The sequence below is a fragment of the Eufriesea mexicana genome, unplaced genomic scaffold, assembly GCF_001483705.2.
Source record: "Eufriesea mexicana isolate 0111107269 unplaced genomic scaffold, ASM148370v2 scaffold2458, whole genome shotgun sequence".
Classification (NCBI taxonomy): domain Eukaryota; kingdom Metazoa; phylum Arthropoda; class Insecta; order Hymenoptera; family Apidae; genus Eufriesea; species Eufriesea mexicana.
The window spans coordinates 36,224-60,094 of NW_016910551.1; the positions used below are offsets into that span (position 1 = coordinate 36,224).

A 23,871-nucleotide genomic window follows, 5' to 3' on the forward strand; every position below is an offset into this window, starting at 1 on the left:
GCGCGTTGAATCATCTTTCATTAATACAGAAATAGTAGATGTTGGCATAAAATTTCACAACGCCGACATAATGCGAAAAAAACGTAGTCGTTAAAATAATTCATAGATAGCGAGAGAGAGAGCGAGGGAAGCGTGGGGGCGATAGAGAGAAAGACGGAGAGAGAGAGAGGCAGACGAGAGGGACAGAGCAAACATATCACCGTTGATCGTGTACATAATAGAATCGATGTATATTGTTCGATTGCGCCATGCTTAACGCGAATATAACCGTTCATTTGAAACCCGATTAATTACGGTCAACTAAAACGGCCCTAAAGCCATGGTCGGGTCACTCATCGCGTCAACAGCGCGCCGAAATCACGATGGACGTATCCGTGCCTCGTCCGTTGGCCGATAAAACAGATTAAGTATACGATAGGGACGACAGGTGCTATGAAATAGAGAGTGCCAGAAAGCAAAAAGCGAGAAAGAGCGAGGAGAGTAGAGGGAGAAAGAAAGAGAGAGAGAGAGAGAGAGAGCGAGAGAGAGAGAGAGGGAGGACGTACCGACGTTTTAACGAGCCGTGATTTTCGTGCTCGCCTTTTCGAGACCCTTACGTAACGCGACTTAATTGTGAAGGAGCTATCGCGCCGGTTAATACGAGCGTCGAGAACGAGGAGAGACATTCGAGGGGGTGCTTGGCGGGTTTAACTGTGGAGTAACGGCCTGCCGTAGTGGGGGAAGGGAAAGATTGCTTTGGAGGGGATACTATCCCCACCACTTGCTCGTCCATCAGTCGCTCCGAGGCCGTTGTGGAGAGAGGTTTGTTCTTGTTGTCCGTCTGTGCGTTAACGTTTCGTGCTCGCTTTCACGTTGCGATCGCTCGGTTTCGTTCGATCGGTGCTCTCGGTTTTTTTCTTCCCGGACGTGCTACCCTGTCGGTGCCTAAAAAGTTTCCTCGCGTACCAACGGAAAGACGTGTGCGTGCTAGTGTTGGTAAACTTAACCTCAAAGTGTGGCGGCGGGCCACCGTTTAGCTCGTAAACAACTAAGTGCAGTGTCTCTGTGTGATGGTGTTTCAACATTGAGGAAGTGTAGCCGTGGCTAGGGGGGGAAGAGAGGTAGTTTCTCTTCTTTCGTTTAATCCGGAGGAAAAAGGAGCCTCCTCGGCGTATTCTCAACGCGGTTCTTGCTCTGTTTTACCGACCGTATAAAGGGCACGCCACGCTCTTGGTGCCCAACGGGATTCTTCGTGGCGTCGGCGTCACGTTTAACCTCGATGAACGTAGAAGGCGGTCGAAGTAAGTGGTGACACGAGTAGTTATCGTTCGGAAGGGTGAAGTTACACGTTACCGATGAGAATGCGGTAGAGGTGGATGACAAACACACCGATGGATCATCGTCGTGTTTCCGAGGCGGGGACCTTCTTGATCGAATTGCGTCGACAGAACGGCGGACAGAGCTGTCCTAAGGGTCGCTCGTCCTCGTAGCCCACGCGGGCGATTTCATTCGAGGTGTTTTTGTTTATCGTTGTTATTGTTATTTGTTGTCGTTGGTGTGCTGCGTGACATGAAGCATATCGCTTACGTGATTTGAGAACATATACAACGGTGTTTGTATTTTCTACTAGTTTGAAACCAGAGAGGAAACATGTATCCCAGTGCTGGAATCAACGCTGCTGCCGTGGCCGCCGCCGCCGTTGCCAGGCATCCGGTGAGTAAACTATTCTTTCCCAATCTCTTTTTACCTCCTCCGTTTTATCGATTTTACCTTCTTCCATGTTTTTTTTCGCTTCTCCACGTTCCGTCGCTGCGAGTACACGTTCATTTGGTAATTCGTAAATTGTTCCATGTTTGTTACCGTTTCGAGCACCGTCCAAATAAATTCCGTTAACGAGATAACGAAGCATAAACCATCCCGCGATTCTCTCGTTTATCTCCATTTTCCAAATTGCCGGCAACGCTTCCCGAGGTGTAATTCCCGACACGTTACGCCTTTGTTACGCGGTTTGAGCGATTTGTACCTCGTAAGGCGAACTCGCGCAAAGCTCAGGGACTTGGCTCGAGTTTCACGTGCAACGCGTACGCGCGCCATTCCGATCACGTTCAGTGGCGTAGAAACCAGTGTAACACCTTTCGACCGATCGTCATCGATCGGATTACGAATCCTCCGTTAGAATTTTTCCCGACACACGCCGACCGATTATGGAACAGGATCGCGGTCGTTGTTACACCCGTGTCGAAGGAGCGGCATGCTCACGTCAAAACATTCCCCGGATCGAAATAGAAACACCGGCGTTGGTCGAACACCCGATAATAATACCGATCCGTGCGCGGTTTCTTCACGCGCCTCGTTTCATTGCCGCCGATGCGGTCACGTGCGTCGTCGTCGTGCCCCACACGTTCATCATGCTTGTGCGCGTAAGTTACCGGTGTGCGTCGCGTACGTGTGGAACACACGTGCCTTCGGAGGCGCGCACGGATGTGTGTGTGCGCGCGCGAGTGTAACCCCTCGACTCGTTTCGAGATTTCGAGATATCGGACCGCGGCGAGAGCGTGTTCGCGCGCGCGCGAACCCGTCACGAATTCGAGGTTAGCCGTGGACCGTGTAAAAGCCGCTTCGTCTCGCGCCACGTCGGGACGGGGAGAGCCTATTGATCCGTGAATCGAAGACGAAGATCCATGAATCGGTTACGCGAGACTCCTTTTCTTTGCGTGTCCTCTCTCCGTGGATTTCGTGTCCGGCCTTTAATAGCTGCCTCGATTAAAGCGTCTCGCTCGTTGTACATAACCATAACGATGTACAAGATTGGCCGAGGCGTTGTATATGTGCACCATGGAGGCATAGTTTCACGGCGAGTTTAGCCGCTGAAATTCTTGCCGGTCGATGAACAGGATATTATAAACGGTTGGGGGAATGAAAAACGAAAGAGCGTGGCTTTATGTAAGCGCGTCGAACGTGCGTGTGCGATATGTTTATTGCGTTTGTCCGACTACGACGACAGCGCCGCGGAGATGTCGCTGGGCGCGATTAACCGCGCGCGCATGCGCATTAGCGCGACGATATTCTCGCGTTCGGGGTGACGCGGAGACGTAACAGCGACGTGTGTTCGCCAGGAAAAATTACATCATTCACCGTTGCCATTATATCTGCCCCGGTACCGATAATCATAATAATTAGAGGCGAAAGCAAAAAATCAGCCATTACTTTGTATTATAACGGTGTGTTGTCGGGTGGAAAGAGACCCTCTCGGATAGAATAATGAAAGCTTCATCTGGCCCATCCCTAATAACAGGCGTTACACCGGATGCGGCCCGGCGATATTGTAGCACGTGGTGAGCAGCGGGGGAAAAGGAGGGCGAGAAACGCGACGGGGGGACAGAGACAGAGCGAAACGGGAACGAACAAAGCGCAAAAAAACCGGGAAAAAAACAGCGCTGGCAAAAGAGTCGAGGCTGTCCCTCGAAAGGCGGTGACAATGTTGTGGAAAAAAGGTGGCTCTGTGTCGAGTGCCGTGAAGAAGCAGGGAGCGAGAGCGAGAGGGATCGAGGGAACCAGGGATGGCTATATACAACTGAGGACGGAGAAGGTCGAAAGATAGTTGCCTCGCTGTCCTATAGGCGCGAGGAGAGGGGGTAGCGCATCGGTGACGAGGCGCGCGCGCATACACGGTATTAGACGAACATAACCTTCTGTAAACCGTGGCATGCACTCGCGACGGGCCCTGATTCGGTAAATATTGATGCGTTTAATCGGCCCGTTTGCCTCGACGCTTCTGTATACGCGGTTCGATGCGTGCACAGCTGAAAAAACTTTTGAAAACTCGATGAAATCGAATACGCGAAACGAATATTTTTTTCTCCCATCTTTCTCTATCATTTATTTTCATTCTGTTTCCTTTCCTTCTTTTTTTTTTACCCTCTCTGCGTATCTAGCGAAACACGCGCAAACAACATGGTCGAATTTCACGAGGCAAACAGACATTTGACTCGAGCGGGAGTGGGAAACGTTTTGTAAGCAGCGTGGAACGATAATCGGTCGATTTTAAGCCTCGAAGCCGTTCGACGCCGCGATGCACATAGTAATGCGTCGTTGGAGGCACGTCGTTGCGGGACATGCGAGCCGAGGCGAATCGAGTCGCGCTGTCGGCACGGAAATATGGAATCACAGTGATATCTTGAGCGTCACGTCGTCCATTATGCTGATGCGCCCGGTAAATTTCACGCATTATACTCCCATTATACGTTTCCTGGCCGAGTGGAATCGCGATCTCGTGCTCCCGCTCGCGGTAATTACACGCTGCTGCTTCTTGTTCGCCGCGTGGTGGGGGCAGGGGCCGGGTGAAAGGGACGGGCGGGGTGGGGGGACCGATTGTTTTAATTCCCGCGTTCTGCCTCGTTCCACAACCGACGTTATCGCTCCGCGTTTATACTTGTTTTACCGTTTATTCGTTTAATCCACCATCCTCCGTCTTCTCTCTCTCTCTCTCTCCCTCTCCCTCTCTCTCCTTCCCCCTTTCTAACCTCTGCTTCATCGGTCATTTTTCATCGATATACAGCCGCGTTTCCATCGTTAGCCCGATATACATCTGCGTTCGCTCGTTGATACAATTACCCCGGCTGAACGAACGCGGCGACCGGAAAAAATCATTTCGCGCGACCTACTGTACCAACGGAGCAGCAGCGTCTGACTGGGCTCGATGGAGTATGGCCAAATTGTATCCTCCTATAACGTTTATTCGGCACCTGGGGCGCGTATTGCTTTCCCCTCCGGCTCGTCTATGTGACGCGACATATTGTCTGTTCCATTACTCTCTGAACTGGCGCCCTCGAGATTCACTTACGCTGCCGCTCTCGTGTTATTGTACACGGAACGTGGTACGACCGTAAAAATCTTGTCGATAAAAAGGGAACGTTGTATCGCGGCGGCGGACGGGAAGATGGAGGGGGGTGGTGTATCGAAGTGCCGTAAAACAAAGGGTGCAAAAAAGGAGAAAAAGGCGGAAGGAGTGAGAGGGGAGAGGAGCTAGAGGACGAAGAATAACGCAGACGGCTCGTTTCCGATAAGAACTTTCAGGGAGCGTAAAAAGACGATTCCCCGTCGATACGGGAATCGTACTGTGTTAAGGTTCATGGTACGGATACCGATAAAACGATTTGATTTGCTCGTGCACGCTCGCCTAGTTTTCTCTTCAATAAGACTGAGATAATTAAATGGACGAACGCTCTTTATCGCCGGCTTCCCGTTTATAATTGCTATTTGTAAGAGTTTTTAATGGGTCTCTCGATAGTCGGCCGTCTGGGGGCACCGGGAATACGGAGGTCTGAACTCTCGCAGAAGTAGCTTATTACGATAAATGGATTTCTTTCCGATATCGGAGGCGAATTAATCAGTGAAGATAGCCGGAGATCTACCGGGGCTCCTCTTTTTCGACCTTTTGCTTTCTCACTTCCGAAAAGAGAAAAAAAATTCAGAGGGGGACGAGAAAAGGGGGAAAGGGCGGTGGAAAAAAAAGAAATAGAAGAAATGATCAGACGGGACAGTTTAGCTCGGGTGCAGGTGCTCGAGGGAACGTATAATCCGGGGGTAGCTGAGCGAAAGAGGCGAACGACTGCAACCGGGGAAAGCATCCCTCGTCCCTGCCGAAATAATCCCCTGACTGGCGCAACAATGGCCAGAAACGAACCCCCGAGCGTGAAGCGTAATACCCGAGTCCTCAGGGTGCCGTAAATTGGTCCACTGGGAGAGCAAAGGAGAAGAGAGCCGTGTGGAGTGCTTTACCCATGGACCCTCGTGGTTACTTTGCCACCCCTCTGGTTCCGTCTTCTGTTTCAACAAGGAACATCCTACTCGAGAAATCCCACAGCGAGTGGCCGTTTCTTCCTTATTGCTTTACAATCATTTTCCACCGCCGGATTTTCGTTTACAGATCCATTCCCGATCCCGTCGACAGTGTACATCTTGCATGCACGAGTATATATAGAACATCGTCCGGATATATGGCCGAACGCGGGGCCCGATCGTGGCCATATATCCGGAGTGTGTTTTAAATTATCATATTGACTTCTTTGGGATTCGAATTGTTCTTAAAAAATTCGAGAATTGCCTTATTACGATTTTAACCAGATTGAAATTCTAGAAAACACGAATATACACGGTTTTACCGTGAATTTAACGCATAAAGCTAGACCTATCCGATAGTGAAAAATAAAATAAGCACTATGAAGGAAAATATTATTTCTATGATTCAAAATGAATTGAAACATAATCATAATCGGTAGCATTTTGAGCGTACGAACGTCATCAGTCCGACTATGGTATTCCTTAAATAGCGAAATAAAAATCTGCGAGAAACTTAATTCGTTCTCTCTAGATAATTCTATACCGGTCGAGTGACGGCCCATAAGAGCATCGGATAGCGCGAAACCTCGCCCGGGGCAGGCAGTTTCTCGGCTACCCGGTGGGAGTAAACTCGCGGCCATATACGCGGATGCTTGGTGATCTACGAATTCATGGAGAACCTCTCGTAAATACCGGCGCTAACGAGGGACAGAAATTGTTGGCCGTCGCTCGGTAATTCGCGAAATACGCGATGAAATCCCCCGACCGGCTCGAATCGATCGCATAATGCTCCGTGAAGAGTGTGCACTTCCGGCTGTGCAGCCCGTTCGAGATGTTCGCGATTTTAAAATGTGCATACCGTTCCAGACAGACGGAAATATCGGGAAACGTCCATCGTTCCCCGCGGCCAATAAATATTTCCCATCGAGCGAAATTTGTTTGCACGGTCTGCCGCTATGTCGCGCGGCTTACACGAGCGCGAGTAGTGGGGGTATAGGCGAGGAGTGGGGACGCGTGGCTCTTTTCTTTCGTCGTGCGCGTTTCGGGCGAAACATTCGAGCCACGACTGTTTGTCTTCCGGCAACGCTTTTCAGCCAAATTATTTATCTTTCCACCGGTACCCTCTATAGATAGGCCCTGCTGACTGAACCGGGGTTCCGCTGCGTCCTTGTCGACCTTTCTCAGACACTGTCCGTTTTAACCGAGCTACAAGGGTTCCTGGAGTGTTCGGAACATAATCCATTGTGCCGGGGCGATTGTGTTTACGTCTGCATGCGTTTCCAAGTGGAATGGAACTCTCCGCTTCCACGGGCCCCACTCCTCTCTTCCGTGCTCGTTTAAATAACTCTCGAATTACCTACAGCCATCTCTCGCGCGCTCCTTTTAACTCTTTCGACAGGAGAAATAGAGTGAGAGGATGTGGCAGAGGGGGGAGGCTGGTTCTCGCGTTTCGTACGTGGCCCAGGCAATCTCGTTCCAGCACTTATTCTTCGATCGTTTCCCCACCGGTTAATCTTCCGCTTGTGAAGCCGAGTCGCTTCTAGTATTAACCTCTCGATGAAGTGGTTCACGGAGAAGCGATTCCTTTCGAATAGCACAGTTCGGAGACTCGTTAAATGAGGGTTTAGATCGGGGCTACGAATTCCGCCTCCGTCCATCTACCCCCACCACTCCCGGGGTAGCGGATAATTGGTACGCCCTGCTCCTTCGTTCCCGCGTTTACACCCGTCGATACTTTATCATTAGTGCACGCAACGTCGAGCTCCCGTTCGATCTTAATTATTCATAACATTTATGGTTACGATAATCGGTCGGTACGGTAGATTACACGTGCAATTAACCGGATTCGCGTCACTAATAACTTCTTCGCCCGAGTCCGGGCGAATGGGAACGGGGAGAGCGAGCGAGATGGCGATAGGTGCTGCGCGCGCATTCGATACGGAGGACCGTTCGCGATTTTCACGGCTCGTTAGTCACGGCTTTATAAATCGAACTACCCTCTAAGAAAAAACGTCGGACCAGCGTGCCCGTGCGTGTGAGCTCGTTGGACTGTGTGCGAGACTCGTCAGAGCCTGCGCGCGCACGTGTGGGTTCGACGCGAACGCTTGCGTCCGTGTGCGCCACCGACGAAGGTCGTGCGCGCGTGTGCACGCTCCTCCAGTGGAATGTGCGAGTACATAAGTATTTCGTGCACGTTCGCCTCGAATAATGCGTGCAGGCACTTGGCAAGGAGCGATGGATACCGTGGCGTAGCCGCACACACACGAACAGTCACGAACGCGGGGATCACGTGTGTGTACGCGTTATGCATGTATATAGCGCGATAAATACGCCTAACCGCTTTGTAAACCTCGCTGGAAGGTGGATAGAGGGGAAAAAGAAAGTCCGAGGAAGCCTCTTCAAGTCCCCTCGGACCTGCTCGTACAGGAGAATGGCACTAATTGGCATTAGGCTTGGCAGTTTGTCGTGTTCCCCCCTCTATGGGCCTGTGTGCTGCTCCTGGCTGCTACATCACGCTGCCGCACACCGGAGCGTTTCGTTTCCATGACTCCTCTTCCGTGACTGCGGACATTTCTCTCCTCGCCTCGCATCCCCTCCCCGTCCGCGCTGCCCCGCGTAAAATTGCCCGCGGCCTCTCTCTTCCAGCCCGCACAATCGACTCCGTAGTATTACTTATCGCCGCTGGCGGCACGCACACCGCCTGCGCGCGCACCGATCTGTAATACCGAAACGCGTATCCGCGATCGCCGCGCTCCCGCCTTCCCCCACCACGGCTTTTTTTCTCCTTTAATCCTGGCGCTTTGGGACTCTGTAATTTCTCACCGCGGGGGGTTATTATCCGCTGCGGGCATCCACGCCGCGAAAAATGCCACGGTCTCCGTCGGTGATTCGAAAACACGCTTCTAAAGAAGTTCGAATAGGAGGGACGCGCCGTGACTCATCCGCGTGTCCCACCGCGTGTCGTCCTAGCCTTTTTCTATCGTCTTTATCGTGTCGCGGCAGGCACTGGCGGCGAGATAGCCGATTCAGATGAACAGCATACGGTATACGGGAGCTCCGTTCTTGGCATGTCGAACTCGACGCGTGTGATCGGTACAGGGATCGTTTTAATTTTCCTTTCGCGATTGATTTTATCGTGTATCGGCAGAAGCTTTATACGGTCCTATTATCGTCCGTGGTTGATTTTATCATCGATATTTACGGATTAAATTAATTGTAATTAGCCTTTTTCGTCGCAGGAAACTCGCGACTCCAGAATTTTCTGCGATTAAATCGTCGACATTTTTGGCAATAATATGAAAAGGGAACGCGTATAAATTGGCGTACGAGACTGTTTTATCCCGGTATTCCGCGTAAATTATTTTCAATTTAACGCCGACGATAAATCTTTTCATTTAAATGGTTAATAATCGTTACATACCGATTGTTCGAAATTATTATATTCGCGGAATGGTACAATAATCCGGTAATAAATACGCGAGTACCACCGCGTATTTAAACGCAAGTTACACGTCCAACTTGTTTACAGCAGCTCGAAGTAATCGCGCGATTAAAAATCGATTCCGCTAATCTCCAATAACAAATTTTGTTATATTAAATTTTGTTAATATTCCTGGTATAAAATTAACTCTCTTTATTCCAAAATTAGAAACACGATACTGCTTATCTCCTCGATATATAAATTAAAAAAATGTAATATATAAATTCCCTAAATCTCCAAATATATATTCGCATCCCCTCCCCGCTCCTTTCAGTAATCTACCGGGTGTCCAAAATTTAGGCAGGAATTAATTTTAATTTATTTCTTATTTTCGCTATATTTCTTATTTTCTCTTTATTTCTTGTTCCTTCTTTATTTCTTATTTTTGCATTTCGCGGTATTTTCGTTCACATTTTGGGCGAATAATTTCATCCCGTTTCCAGGACCGGCCCGGAGCGCGAAACTCGTCGCGCAGCGTTGGAACTCGATGGAATTTTTCTGATCATTAATCGCGAGGATTTTAAGGTGATGGTTACGGTTTTAATAAAACCGTTTTATGACGCGTTTCGGCGCGGTGATTCAAAGTGCTGAATAACACAAGGTTATAATCAACCGTTTATGAGATACTGCTACGAAAACCGGTGATAAATTTACCACTGTTTCCAGGCTGGAATGGGAACGGTGATTCCAGGCTATTATTCAACGACATATTAGAATTGCGAATCGTTATTCCAGGCAAAGGCAATGGTTAATTTATCGTCGACGCTTTATGGCTACGGTTTCCACAGATTTAAAAACACATTGGCCATTCTAGATATCGTTGATACGGGGAATGCGTTTCCCGTGTAGATGAGGAAAAAATCTGCTTTTATTTCGCCCGAGGATCGGTTTTTGCAGTAAACGATAGAAATGTACGATGCTCGATTGCTCGCCATTAATTATATTGGACGTTTCCGAGAATGAAATGTTGATGATTTCCTAGGAACTTGGGTCGTAATATTCATTCTACCGATTTACTTTTATTTTTTAATTTCCGATTCCATTGTCGAATTTTAACGCAGAATATGTTAGGTTGGAATAGGGTGCATATCGAAATGTCAAATTTGCTAGCACTATTTCGAAATGTTTCTAAATTTTTGGGGGGCCTTTTTAATTCTACCGTAATATGAAATTTTTATTTTAGGTTAGGTTGGTATTAGGTTGATTAGGTTAATATTCATTCTACCGATTTACTTTTATTTTTTAATTTCCGATTGTATCGCAGTATAGAATTTTAACGTAGACACATGTCAGGTTCGAGTAGGGTACATATGAGCCGTTCACTGCACAAATCGATGAACCCCTTGCACTATTTCCACGAGTCTGACTCGTGATGACAATTTTAGGCCAGACTTGAATATCACGAATCAGACTCGTTGTTCAATTTCATGCCAAACGTGGATACCACGAGTCTGACTCGTGATCGACATTTCGGGTCAAACGTGAATATCACGAGTCTGACACGTTATAAACTATTCAGGCCAAACACGAATATCTCGAGTCTGACTCGTGGTCTCAATCTTAAATATAAATAGTTACGACTATTACCAAGTGCTTTGACGCTTATATTTAAGATTTTTCCAAAAGTGCAGTTAATCGATTTGTGCAGTGAACGGCTCATATCGAAATGTCAAATTTGCTAACACTGTTTCGAAATGATTCTAAATTTTTTGGGGGCCTTTTTAATTCTATCGTGATATGGAATTTTTATACAGAACAGGTTAGTTTGGAGTTGGGTATGTATGGAATGGTTTATGGGTCAAAGTTGCTAGCACCTATTTTGGAATGTTTAAAAATTTTGTTCCTTTTTCCTTGGCTTTTTAATTCTACTGTAATATATAATTTTATTGCAGAACAGGTTAGGTAGGTTGGAGTCGGGTATGTATCATGGAGCCGTTTGTGAGTTATATTTGCTAACACCGCTTTTGGAACGTTTTGAAATTTCTACCTCGTCACGATACGCTACAGTATTACACCATTGTATAAAGAGCAATTAGTTTAGTATAATTATTATTTTTTCTCCCTAATTCTTATTTTTTTCATCATTTAAAATTCTACCCTGAGAGGATTAAGACACCCTTGTCCAGAAATAAAATAAAAATCCTATATTGTCACAATATATCGCGCTATTAGACCATTACACAATGGATACTCAAATCACAATAATTATTATCCTTTACAATTCATGATATTTTTTTTCACAATTTGAAAATTTTCAAGAGAGATGAAACACCCTTGCCCGCAAATAAAATCCTGTCGCAATATATTATATTATTAGACCATTACACAACAGTTAGCCTACTCTATTTTTTATTCTCTATACTATACTCTATTCTTTATAATTATCATATTCTATTCTCTATACTATACTCTATTCTTTATAATTATCATACTCCATTCCCTATTCTCTATACTATACTCTATTCTCTATTCTCTATTCTTTATAATTATCATACTCTATTCTCTATACTATACTCTATTCTTTATAATTATCATACTCCATTCTCTATTCTTTATAATTATCATACTCCATTCTCTATTCTTTATAATTATCATACTCCATTCCCTATTCTCTATACTATACTCTATTCTCTATTCTCTATTCTTTATAATTATCATACTCTATTCTCTATACTATACTCTATTCTTTATAATTATCATACTCCATTCTCTATTCTCTATACTATACTCTATTCTCTATTCTCTATTCTCTATTCTCTATTCTTTATAATTATCATACTCTATTCTCTATACTATACTCTATTCTTTATAATTATCATACTTCATTCTCTATTCTCTATACTATACTCTATTCTTTATAATTATCATACTCCATTCTCTACTCTCTATACTATACTCTATTCTTTATAATTATCATACTTTATTCTCTATTCTATACTCTATTCTCTATAATTATTATACTCTATTCCCTATTGTCTATACTGTACTCTATTCTTTATAATTATCATACTCTATTCTCAATAATTATTATACTCTATTCCCTATTGTCTATACTGTACTCTATTCTTTATAATTATCATACTCCATTCTCTACTCTCTATACTATACTCTATTCTTTATAATTATCATACTTTATTCTCTATTCTATACTCTATTCTCTATAATTATTATACTCTATTCCCTATTGTCTATACTGTACTCTATTCTTTATAATTATCATACTCCATTCTCAATAATTATTATACTCTATTCCCTATTGTCTATACTGTACTCTATTCTTTATAATTATCATACTCCATTCTCAATAATTATTATACTCTATTCCCTATTCTCTATACTGTACTCTATTCTTTATAATTATCATACTCTATTCTCTATAATTCTCATACTCTATTCTCCATAATATTTTCCTTTTTCCCCCAATTTAAAATTCCCCTGCAACAGGATTAAGACACCCTTAGCTACCCTCAAACGAAACGAAACTAAACGAAAAGTCTTTCCATCCCTTCAGTCAGCTCTTGGAAAAGCAGCACCGATAATCCATCGACCAATCTCTCGCGCGTGGATAAAAATAAAGAGAAAATAGTTAAGCGGAAACGCGAGAGCGTGTCGGTAGTTAGAGGTGCAGCTCTGAACGGATTTTACCCATAACACCTATAATACCCAGCGAATGGAAATCTTTTTACGGTCGATGATTCCGGGAAGAACCTAAAACGAAATACCCAGGGATTTCCTTCCTGCCGCGTTTCAGGACCACGGAATCTCGTCCGGCCACGAGCCCTCAGTGCTCTCACCACCCACAGATATCCTCCAACTCTTGCAAATTTTCACCCACTGCTCCACCGTATATATAACCTGGAGATCATTGTCGAATAATTCACAGATTTACCAAACTCGTTAACATATTTGGTTTATTGCGAAAATTGTTATCCGAACGGTGATACCTGGGTCCTCCTAGACCCAGGTCTATCTTATCTCTCATCATGTTTATGTATTTAGAGCCGTGATGCCTAACGTTGCATACTAGGTTCGCTCATTTGTCCATACCCTAGTGTCAATCCTTTGTACTCGAGATAGCTACCCTTCACTCGCCATTTTATAAAATTTCGAAGATCGAAGTTCATTAACCACTTGCACTACCAATAAACACAGACAGGTGTGTCAGAATGGTCCAGTGTTTCTATAACAATTGCAACAATTGCCTGACGACGTATGTACCACGTTGTTAACGATTCTGCGATAAAAGCATTACAACGTGCGTGGCACGTCTTTCCAGCTCAAGTGGTTAATACGTCGAATGTAAGATAATGTAACATTGTGCACGGTATCGAAATGAAATAATTCTAGGTGTTAATTATTACACGACTTCTTATTTACTGTTTAACCTCGTAGAACGAAGCGACTTGTCAAAGAGGGTAACATTAGGATAGCGCAATCTTTAGCATTCGGTCTTTTAACGCAAATTTTTCGAAGAAAAAGAGAAAAGGAAAAACTGACCATCCCAATAGAGCTTGCAATTCTCTGCGAAGAGAGCTAAGAGGAATAGTTGCACCTGTATTAATTTTCTACTCAGCTTTTGTAGCCGGTGGCTATAGTCACCCGTAGCAGCAAGAGAATTAGAAAAATATCGTCAGTTTTATAGCGAAAAATCTTTGAACTCCTACTCTTCATAGCCATAAAATCGTCGAGTGCAAAGGGTTAAACATAACCTCGATGTAACCCATCTTCATGCACCTTTATATGGTTTAACATGAAGAATTCGCGTTACCGTTGCGCGAGAGATTAACCCTTTGCACTCGACGATTTTTTGGCTAGAGAAGAGTAGAAAATCAAAGATTCTCTATTAAAACACTGACAATACTTTTTTCAGCAGTAAATAAAGAATTTTATAATAATAGAATTGTAGAGTTATTTGTAGAGTTAACCTTGCACACTGTTACGTTACATTAAATTTGATATATTAACTCCTTTAATCAGATTCCAAAGAACACTGACGATACTTTTTTCAGCAGTAAATAAAGAATTTTATAATAATAGAATTGTAGAGTTATTTGATTTCGATACCTTGCACACTGTTACGTTACATTAAATTTGATATATTAACTCCTTTAATCAGATTCCAAAGATCGACGTTAATTAATATATCAAATTTAAAATTACCTAAGGACGTGTGGAATGTGGAAGCAAAATAATTCTACGTCTTAATTTGCATATGATTTCTCATTTACCATTTTAAAAATATCGTCGACTCTGTGACAGAAAGTCGTCGAATTACTATTTTTCTGTAACGAAAAAGTCGTCGAGTGCAAAGGGTTAATTAATATCGATCTTCCAAATTTTGTGTAATGGTGACTGAGGGTCACCTCTCGAGTGCAAAGGGTTAATTCCGAATTAATATCGACAGCCGCGCCATCTGCGTCGTTTGTCCGCGGATCTCGCCGCCATTTTTCCAGCCCGGCGTGTACATACGCGTCTACGCCGTGATATTCTTTTCGAATACGTCTATCCGGTCGGGCACACTGGTTTTCCGCAAACCCGCCGCGCTATGCAAATATTTGCCGGACGTTCGTCGGGCCTGGTGCACACTCCTTCTCCATCTCCTTCTCGCGCCGCTCGCCCCGCCATCTATATCTCTTAGGCCACGTCGTCATGGATACCGTCTATACAGACGGCCGTGGAACGAAGGAAAAGAGAAACGTCCAAATATTTGCCTTCGACTAGCGCGCTCAGGGCACTAATCAGTTTCTTTTCGGGCGCAGGACAGTGACACTGGCCTGCGGGCCTGCACCCCGCGGTCGGCCATGTTTCAATGCTTGCCGCGACCGCGCCGCGAGGGCGCCAGCGGCGCGGGGGCGTAAATCGCACGGAACAATCGCGTGTTCCGCGCCGTGCTGGAATGCTGCCGGCCGTTTTTGCGATTTTCTGAAATTTCGCCGCGGGATGAGATAGGTCGAGGGAGCCTCGCGGCGCTTCTTTGTCGGTCGCGTGTCTTTGGAATTTCGTTTCCCTTTTATTTTATTGCTCGCGAGGATCTTCGAGGTTATGGGACGGGACAGGGGACCCAGAGTGTTCGTTAACCTTCGAGTGTTAATTGGGGATGTTGAACCTGTCGAAGGTTCGAAAATATTCGCATTTTTCCAGATAAATCGATTGCTTACCCAAGTCCATGTTTTACCGCGAAATTCAAAAAATGTGGGCGGAGAGAATTTTCTCGCTTCGAATCAAAATCATATCAAACTGACAAACTGATTATTCGTAACACGTTGACAGGAGTACATTTACTTTCATTTTTCATCCGAACTATTTTATCGTAATTAAGTTAAATAACATTGTAAATTAACGATATCCCTGTAACTGCTGATAATTTTATTGTCAACACAATTTTGTCAGCACAATTGAACCGAAGGTGATTCTGCATGAAAAAGTAAGCGAGAAATGTGGAACAACTTTTCCCCTACGAGGCTTAGTTTTCGAGGAAATTGACGTTAAATATTTGCGCGGTAGGCGCGCGCCTAATCACGTCTGAACTTGACAGATATCGCTGTAGATTAATATCCCTGGTTCTGTTTGCGTTCATAAATATTCCCAATGAAATAAATTACTTTGCATTAGCTTTACTTCCTCACTTTTCTCACCGCGGGCATTTAGTGGCCATTAATCTGCAGACATGATTACGCATAGCGAGCGCAAACCGATAAATCTTTGAACCCAATTTTCTCGAGAACGGGGCACCGTACGAAAAAACTTTATTCTACATTCTCGATTTACTTTTTCGCGTAAAATCGCTTGCATCCCAATTTCACCGCCGATTGAGGGACTAACCTCGTACATGAATTTTGGGCCTTACGTCGGGTAAAATTTTTTACCTGTAAAGTTACACTTCAAAATGTTGTAAAAAGAGGATTGGATTGCATAGTAGGCCCCTGCAGATTTTCTCGATCGGCAAACGCGGAAAAGTGTAAGGGAAAATGGCGGTCGCTGAAGCATGTGGCAAGGGTTTAGTCTTGAGCGGCCAATTTATTTTCAACGTGCAATAGACAGCGTTGCAGGTGTCGGAGAATAACCCAAGAGAAAGAAGAGTTCGTTATCTGAAATGGGTTCGCTAAGCCAAGGTTTCGGAGCAGAGTGTGCCAGTTTTCTTGCGAGATGCCACTCTTATCTCTCCGTGGCCTGGCTCCTCGGCAGGTTCTCTAATCTTCAAACCGCTGGCTTATTTAACATCTTCCGGTGCTTACGACTCTTCCGTACAATCGATCTCTCGACGCCTTTAATTGCACTTTGGTCCCCGCCATGTGTCCCACGACCTCGTCCCCTCCCCCCGTGCACCAGCCGCAAGCTCCCAGCGAGCCGAACAGAGGATCCAACTGCATATTTGCTCTCCTACCGTCTTCACAAACACGAGTACCGTTACACGATTGCTGGATGGGTAGAAAAATAAGGCAAACGGATTGCAGGAGGGAACACAAAAGGTTATATCCCATTCGCGAAGGTTCTCAGAGGAGAAGCCCCACGAGGAAGCGGAAATACCGTTTCAGTGTTCCGTGCAAGGTCGATTTCCAATTTCCCTGGGATAGCAGGACCCTTGGAAGAAGAGTACCTTCGGCTGAATAGGTTTTCCCTGGAAATAGAAACTCGCGAGCTGCCAAGGTCGAAATATTCCAGTCGTCACCACTGAAATTTATGACGCTCCTGGGGCCCTAAGACCCTTCGAAGACCCACCGAGTGCTCATTGACGGAAAAGTGATCCACCATTAAAAAGTTCTACCTCCGTTCAGTCTTTGTCCAAGACTGAATGTATTATCGCTTTTTCCAAGCGGTCGAAAATTTTCCAAGGTCGAGACAGAGTCTGGTCTAACCTGGAATTCCTTTTAGGTGGAAGAAGCCGGGCTGTGTAGGCCGTAAGGTTCACCGTTAGTCGATACGGGATTAAATTTTCCAAACGGTTGCCATTTCGAAGCAATAAGACAAATAGCCTAACAGTGCCGCTTTACGACCTTTTGTCTAGTTTCGCCAGCCACGTATAGAGGAACAAGGTATAGAAAAAGAGGTCGCGACCGAACGACGCCGGTGCCATTGCCCTCGACCAATCATCTTACCGTTCATAATCGCGGAAAATTGACGCGAGAAACGTGGTCGTGGCACGGAGCTGGCCACGAATAAAACAGACGCTACGAGAGAAAGATACGCGTGTATACCCTTGGAGAAGTTCGTTCGTGAAACGCGTGTCGAGTCGTCGACACCGAACAGAGAAACGTATATATCACTCGCCCCGTTCCCCCTTCCACCAGCTCCTTCATTGTCCTTGTCTTCGTTTCTATTTATCGTGGTCCGCACTCCGTCTTCGTTCCTCCGGCTTTTATCGGTCGATTGAATATCGATTAAGTCCGTGCCGCTTTCCAGGGTATAATTGAATCGTATTCGTGTTAATTCGTCGTTATATCGGCTCGTTGGAAATAAATCGTCACGTTCCAGTCGAGCGATTCGAGTTTCTAGGACTAATCTGCATAGCACGTGTTCTTTTTACCGCGAAGTGAAAAAGAAAAAGGAGAAAAAAGTAACGGAAGAAAGGAAAAAGGTAAAGAAACGATGGACGGAAGAACGTATCGCGTGTACGCATGCGCGAGCACGAGTTGCTGCGCAGCGCATTCCGCGCAACGGGAGAAACGCCAACTCGCCACTACGATCCGATTTCTGGTCGCGCGTAGTCGGCCACGCTCGGTTAATGCCGCAGGAATACGGAGAAAGACGAAGCGCTGACCGAAGCAGCGACGAACGAGACTCGATCCAGGCAGGCAAGCGTTCGCAGCCACGCTATCGGATTATCAAATTCCTGTTTACGGCCGTCGTGTCAAGTCACACGTAAAAGCCGAGGGTCCAAAGTAATCCAGTCCCCGGTACCACTCATCGAGTATTCCAACAATTGTTGGGAGCCCCCAACCGGTAAGCGACCCTCGCGCGCATCTCCGATCCCCCACCAACGGCGCGCACACGTACATACACACGCAACTGGTCCCTATTATTTTCCACGAGGTCGTCCGTGACCACCTCGGGGGTCTCTCTTCGTGATCGGTCGTAATTTTTGGAAGCGAGCCGCGACCCTCGAGGGCTTTGGGGCGTTAAGCCGAATTAACATAAGAGCGTGTGTGCAAACAGAATGGCTCGGGGACAGCGTGTCCAAGAGCGAGACAGCGTGACGAACGAGACACTGAGTCGACCAGAGACGGAGAAAGCGCCGGGACTCGGCTGGTTGGTCGGAAGGGACGCAGGGAGGTCGGGAGGGGGAGCATGGTGGGAACACGTGTCCCACACGGAGATAGTTAATTACTCGTTTGTGCACGCTGGCTCGCTCGCTACCAGCAGGCAGGCCAACTGAGACGGAAAATCGGTGAGCGTCGGTGGGGGAAGCAGGACGGATAGCTCACTGCGAGAATGAGAGCAGTCGAGCGAAGGAACGAAGGAGCGAGAGCAGTCGGACGAGACCGTCGTCGGTTAGTGGGAGGGAGACGGAGATAGCGTTCGGGATCAAAGTGAGAGGGAGGTCGTTCGGAGACAGAGACATCGCGCTCGTGTGCGACGGCCGTGTGAGCGAGATGGGATATTCCTGTTTCATCGGACCGTCGAGACCTACGCTTGCCACGGAGGTGGAGAAGGTGGCAGCGATGGAACAGGGTATACGAGGAGGAGGCGAAAAACGAGGATGAGGTTAATGATATACATGGGGGCTACCGTATACTACCGGCTCGATCCCATCTGTGGCTACCTTGTCTCCTCCCGCTCCTTCGCCTTCCTCTCTCGCGTCTAGCGCTGTCTCGCTCGCACTCGCCTTTCCTTTTCGGAAGCTCCTCGTGCTTCTTTCGCTCCTCGCGAGCGTACGGCGTAACCTGTAGCACTGTTCTCTACGTGTCTAGCTATATGTAGCCGGCGTACGGGTTCTTACGTGTTAACACGTATTCGATAGTGCATTGAGGCCGATCTTTGCACTTGATGTATCGCTTTTGATTAATCCGGAAAGCCGTGTAAAAGGATCGCGTTTGTCAAGATTAGATAAAGGCGCAGCACGTGTTCCAATATTATACGTGGGCGGCTGGATTTATCGACTGTTTGAATATTCCAAGAGTTTATCATTTATTTCGAGATGTTGGAAAAGCCGCGAGATTTCAGAGATTAAAGCACGGGTCCGCGAGTAAATCTCGGGGTGGAAAAAAAAATCAGACAACTTACAAGATTATCCTCGTGTCTGACCATATTTATTTTTTTTTTTTTAATTTTTCGAACACGCCACCGAAAGATCCCCTGCTTCAAATTCACTCGGGAACGACGGTGTCGACGAATCGTTCCAAACACATCGATCACATCGATCATTTTTTAAAATTTTACGCCAAAACCCCCTCGTCAAGTAATCGGTAATGGAATATTCATAGTCCACGGTGGAATTTCATTCGGTATAGACAGTACGTAAACGTGAAAAGGAAAAGAGCATACGGATACTTGGTTTCTCGTGTTTCTTCCACCGTGTGCACGCACGCACACACTTGGAACGCAGCGTGCACACGACTCGATTGCCGATGCGTGCGCAGGCGGCCGAGACAGGGAAGATTGTGCAAGCGCGCGCACAATACGATTCCGCAGCCAGTTTCGTAGTCGCTCGAGCGAATATTGGTATTCGCTACCAGCGTTACAAGACTGCGCACGCTCCGCTGACTTTTCGAACGGCGGAACGCGCGCTCCGCGGGGAATCCCGGTCGCGGACGGCGGTGGTGGGGGCACAGGAACTGTGCGCGGTGAACTCCGTCGCACAAATGCAAGTACATGCATCAACGAAGCCGTGCTAGTCTGTTGCGAACGGATCCTCCCTGTTGTGCCATGGCTCCTTTTACTCGTTTCATTCGCGTAGACATCGTGTCGCGATATTTGTACCGCGATCGTTGCCGCAGCTTTTCTGCTTACTACTACCATAATTTTACGAAATTATGCGACTTTAAATCTTCGAAATGAAAAATTTTCTTTTTTATCGCGCGATGTTTATAATACGGAATATTCGATTCGAAATTGAAATTTTTACCCGTCGCATTCGAGTTTTTTTTTGTTATATAAAAGTAGCTAGTTAAAACTCTTTAAAAATTATTTTCAGTTAGGAATTTGAAATTGAAATTCGTGTTTTACCTAGTCAATCACCTAGCCCGTGTTTTAAGGTAGTGAAAGCTTCGATGCTGTTACGAAAGTTGGGGAAATTTTTTCCAATAACATGGAAGGAAATTATTTTATTTCGATATTTCTTGTGTCTTCGTGTTACTATCTAATTTAGTATTGCTTATCAATTTTTATAATTCTCCTAATCTTTTAATCACGTCTAATCTGTCCAGTGGGCTGAAAGAGGATGAGGTATTATTTAAAAATTATTAGAAAATAATATTGCAGGTTGCTATTGTAGCTTGTATGCTTCCTTGTGAAAATCAAACGCGGAATTTCCGTAATGAACTATGGGTACTTCGAAATACGTATTTCATGACATAATTCGTACGTCAAATTAACATAATATATGCTATAATAGCCTAACACGAAATATGTAACAACCCAATCGTCAAAATAACCAATTCTATTTTTTAAATCTTCAAAAATTGAACTCGAAGATATTTTCTCCATGAGAAACTGGCAATTCGAAGCTTCCTGTGTATTTTCACAAGCTCCCTCATAATTTCTATGCCAAAATAACGAGAGGAACACGAAGTAGTTATTTCTAACATAATTATTGCCCCCTATTGGTCGTTTAAGTTATTAACTGAAAACAAATGGCGTCGGCGAGTCGTAAAATATCAAATTACAGTCAGGTTACATGAAAACCATGTTACAGGAAAATCAGAATTAATTGAAATCAGGACACGCGTTCGATGTAAACTGCGTTATGATAAACACAGTAAAAAGACAAATCAGATTAATTTATACCGCGTTATATAGAAACGCTGTAAGAAACTCAGAAATAACAGAAATTGAATAAATTCCCTCTCATTACTTGGAAATCTTAAGTCGATTAACTTCATTTCTATATATTTTGAAAATAAATATCTACGTATCCCACTCCTTAGAAAACAACGGAGACGAACAATACCGATGGCGTAGAATGAAAACCGGGCCTGTCGCGCGGCTGTCCTCCATTTTCTCTTTTGGCTCGGCCTAAACTCCTCCGGCCGGCGTTGTCCACACCGGGGTAACAAGATGTATCTTGTTCCTTTTTCTCCCACTCCTCGGACACTTGGTGTCGCCTTGAGCGACTACGAAGTCAACTCGGAGATAATAATAATAAAAAAAAGAGAGAGAGAGAGAGGAGGGAAAAAAAATGGAAAAAGTTAAGAGAACAGCGAAAGGAGGGAGAAAAAAAAGGAAGAGGAGTAGTTGGGTCGCCGAGACCTCGTCGCGTAGCTACATTAGCTGCAGCTTGTTCGCAGATAAAGGCAGCCACGCTCTTAAAAACCCTCGGTCGACCGTTGTCGGGAGATAGCTCCGATAATGGCTCGACATCCAGGAGACACGAAAGTCTTTTCTCCCTATCTTCCTTGTCACGCTCACACATTTATCTGGTTCCGTCCGACCCGTACCAATCATAGCCCCGAGAAACAGGTTAACGACTGGTCTGGACATAGAAAAACAATTAGAGGCGGTTCACCTCGTTCCCCCGACGGGAATGCGAGCTTACATAATTTCGTTTCGTTCTGTTTTTGCTCCATTCTTTCCGCGACGTTTCGCGTATTTTCTTCGAGTTAATATCCCATTAGTTCCCATTATATTTCCTCGTTTATCCATTTTTTTCCCCCGCCAAATTGTTTCTCCCCTTTACGACGCGCCTTCGATTCGCCACGGTGATCGAAAAAATCGTTCGACGAGCCTGTCGGCCATGCTGTAAATTCGACTTGCAGTTCTTGCGGCCCTGCAAGATGATCCCGATTCGTTCCCATTTTTATTGCAATTTTTCCCCCTCTCTATATTCCGAATATCTCGAAAATTTCATCACGAAATTCCATTGCAGAATATATCCTTTCCCAGTGCGTAAGATTTCCAAGGTTCCATTGCTTGGCACTCGCCGCCATTATCGCTGGGTGGGTCGAGCAAACACGCTGATCATCGCGCGAATTCTGCCCCGAAAGGGGAAAAAATGAAAGGAAAACGAAAGGAAAGGAGCGATACGAACAGAGGAACGAAAACCGCGATCGAAACGTCGAAATAATAGACGAGGAACGGCCCAGAGAGTTCCCGGATACGTTGTTCTTTAACGAAGCGTTAAAACGGTTGCGAAATGGCGAGGGACGCGGCGTGGGGGCACACTAGCGCCACGCGGTGCCGGAAGCCGCGGCCACGGTGCTAAAGTTACGGGCCGCGCGCGATCCAGCCACGCTGAACGCGCCAACGACTCCGCGAAGAGAGTTGTTTCGTAATCTCCCGTTGGCTCTCGACAAATCGCGGCCGCCGGTGATTCACATAAATCCCGCATTTACGGCCACGTCGAAACAGATCGTTGAGCTCCGGCGCGCGTGCCGTTCCCCGATTAGAATCGCGATTTCGACTCGCCTCGGATTTCATTGCCGCGCGCGCTCCCTCGTGGGGGTTAGAGAGAACGTGGCATAGCGAGGGTGAGCGGCTGTGGTTCCACCCTATAATGCCGGATAACGAGATTATCGTGAACCCGGGAAGAAAGTGGTGCGAGCGGCGTGCGGCCATCCTGGAGAAATTTCATTTCGACGCGACCGTGCATGGGGCGGGGTGTCCCTGTCTCCTCTGAGAGGGGGAAAAAGAAGAGGGGGGTCGCTATCGGCCCCGGGAGATCAGGAGGGTGACATTGTCCGTAAGTGTCGAGGATTGAAGCGCGACCCCAGCCGTTTCAAACTCCCTCTGGCTCGTTCGGTTTGCCAGTAATTGTAACATATTCACCCCTGACGCAGTCAACCCTTATGCAAAGTTGCCGGGGAACATTGTGTCGGCTCTTAAAGGTTGCCGACGATGGAACGGGCAACGGCGGTGTGTCTGTTCGGGTTATGGGAAGAAGGAAGAGTCAAGCAGCGGATGAGGATGAGTGGTTGTCGCGTAAGTTCGCTTCGTTGGCTCCCCGGGTGAAGTTTAGGGTGTAACAGTTGCGTGTGAATCTGTATTTTTGCTTGGAATAATTTTTCCTATGATTTTTCTGATTTTTCTTATTTCTCTTATTCTCACGGGAGTGGGAAATTCGCGTATCTCGGGGTTCATTTCGATCGATAGATGAAGAAAATGAGAGGGGGTGATAGTAGCTGAAAAAGTAAGTCGAAAATGTGGAATGAAATTTTTTTCTAGGGGGCGTGGTTCTCGAGGAAATTGGCTTTGAATATTTCGGTGGCGCGCGTGTACTCAACGGTGGCTCCATCTAGCGGATCTCGCGGCGAATCACTCTCCTCGCTCACTTCTGGCTTTGTGAATATTTCCAATGCTATAAATTATTTTCTTTCGGTCCTACCCTCTTAATCTTCTCGTTGAACAAATAATACCTACATATATAACAACCACCACCCACTAAATATTGCACTCCACTTTTCTCAAAAACGAAGCGT

The 23,871-nt window shown here is 46.0% G+C and overlaps 1 protein-coding gene across 1 annotated transcript in view; it reads left to right on the forward strand.

Moving 5' to 3' along the window:
• The first annotated feature begins 791 nt into the window (after window positions 1–791).
• The window catches only part of LOC108550039 (protein groucho-1), a 219,883-nt gene continuing 196,803 nt past the window's right edge, over window positions 792–23,871 (forward strand). Inside the window, exon 1 of the mRNA XM_017903637.1 lies at window positions 792–1,692. Within this exon, the coding sequence (XP_017759126.1) occupies window positions 1,630–1,692 (63 nt within the window). The 5' untranslated portion in view covers window positions 792–1,629. The remainder of the gene's footprint in view (window positions 1,693–23,871) is intronic.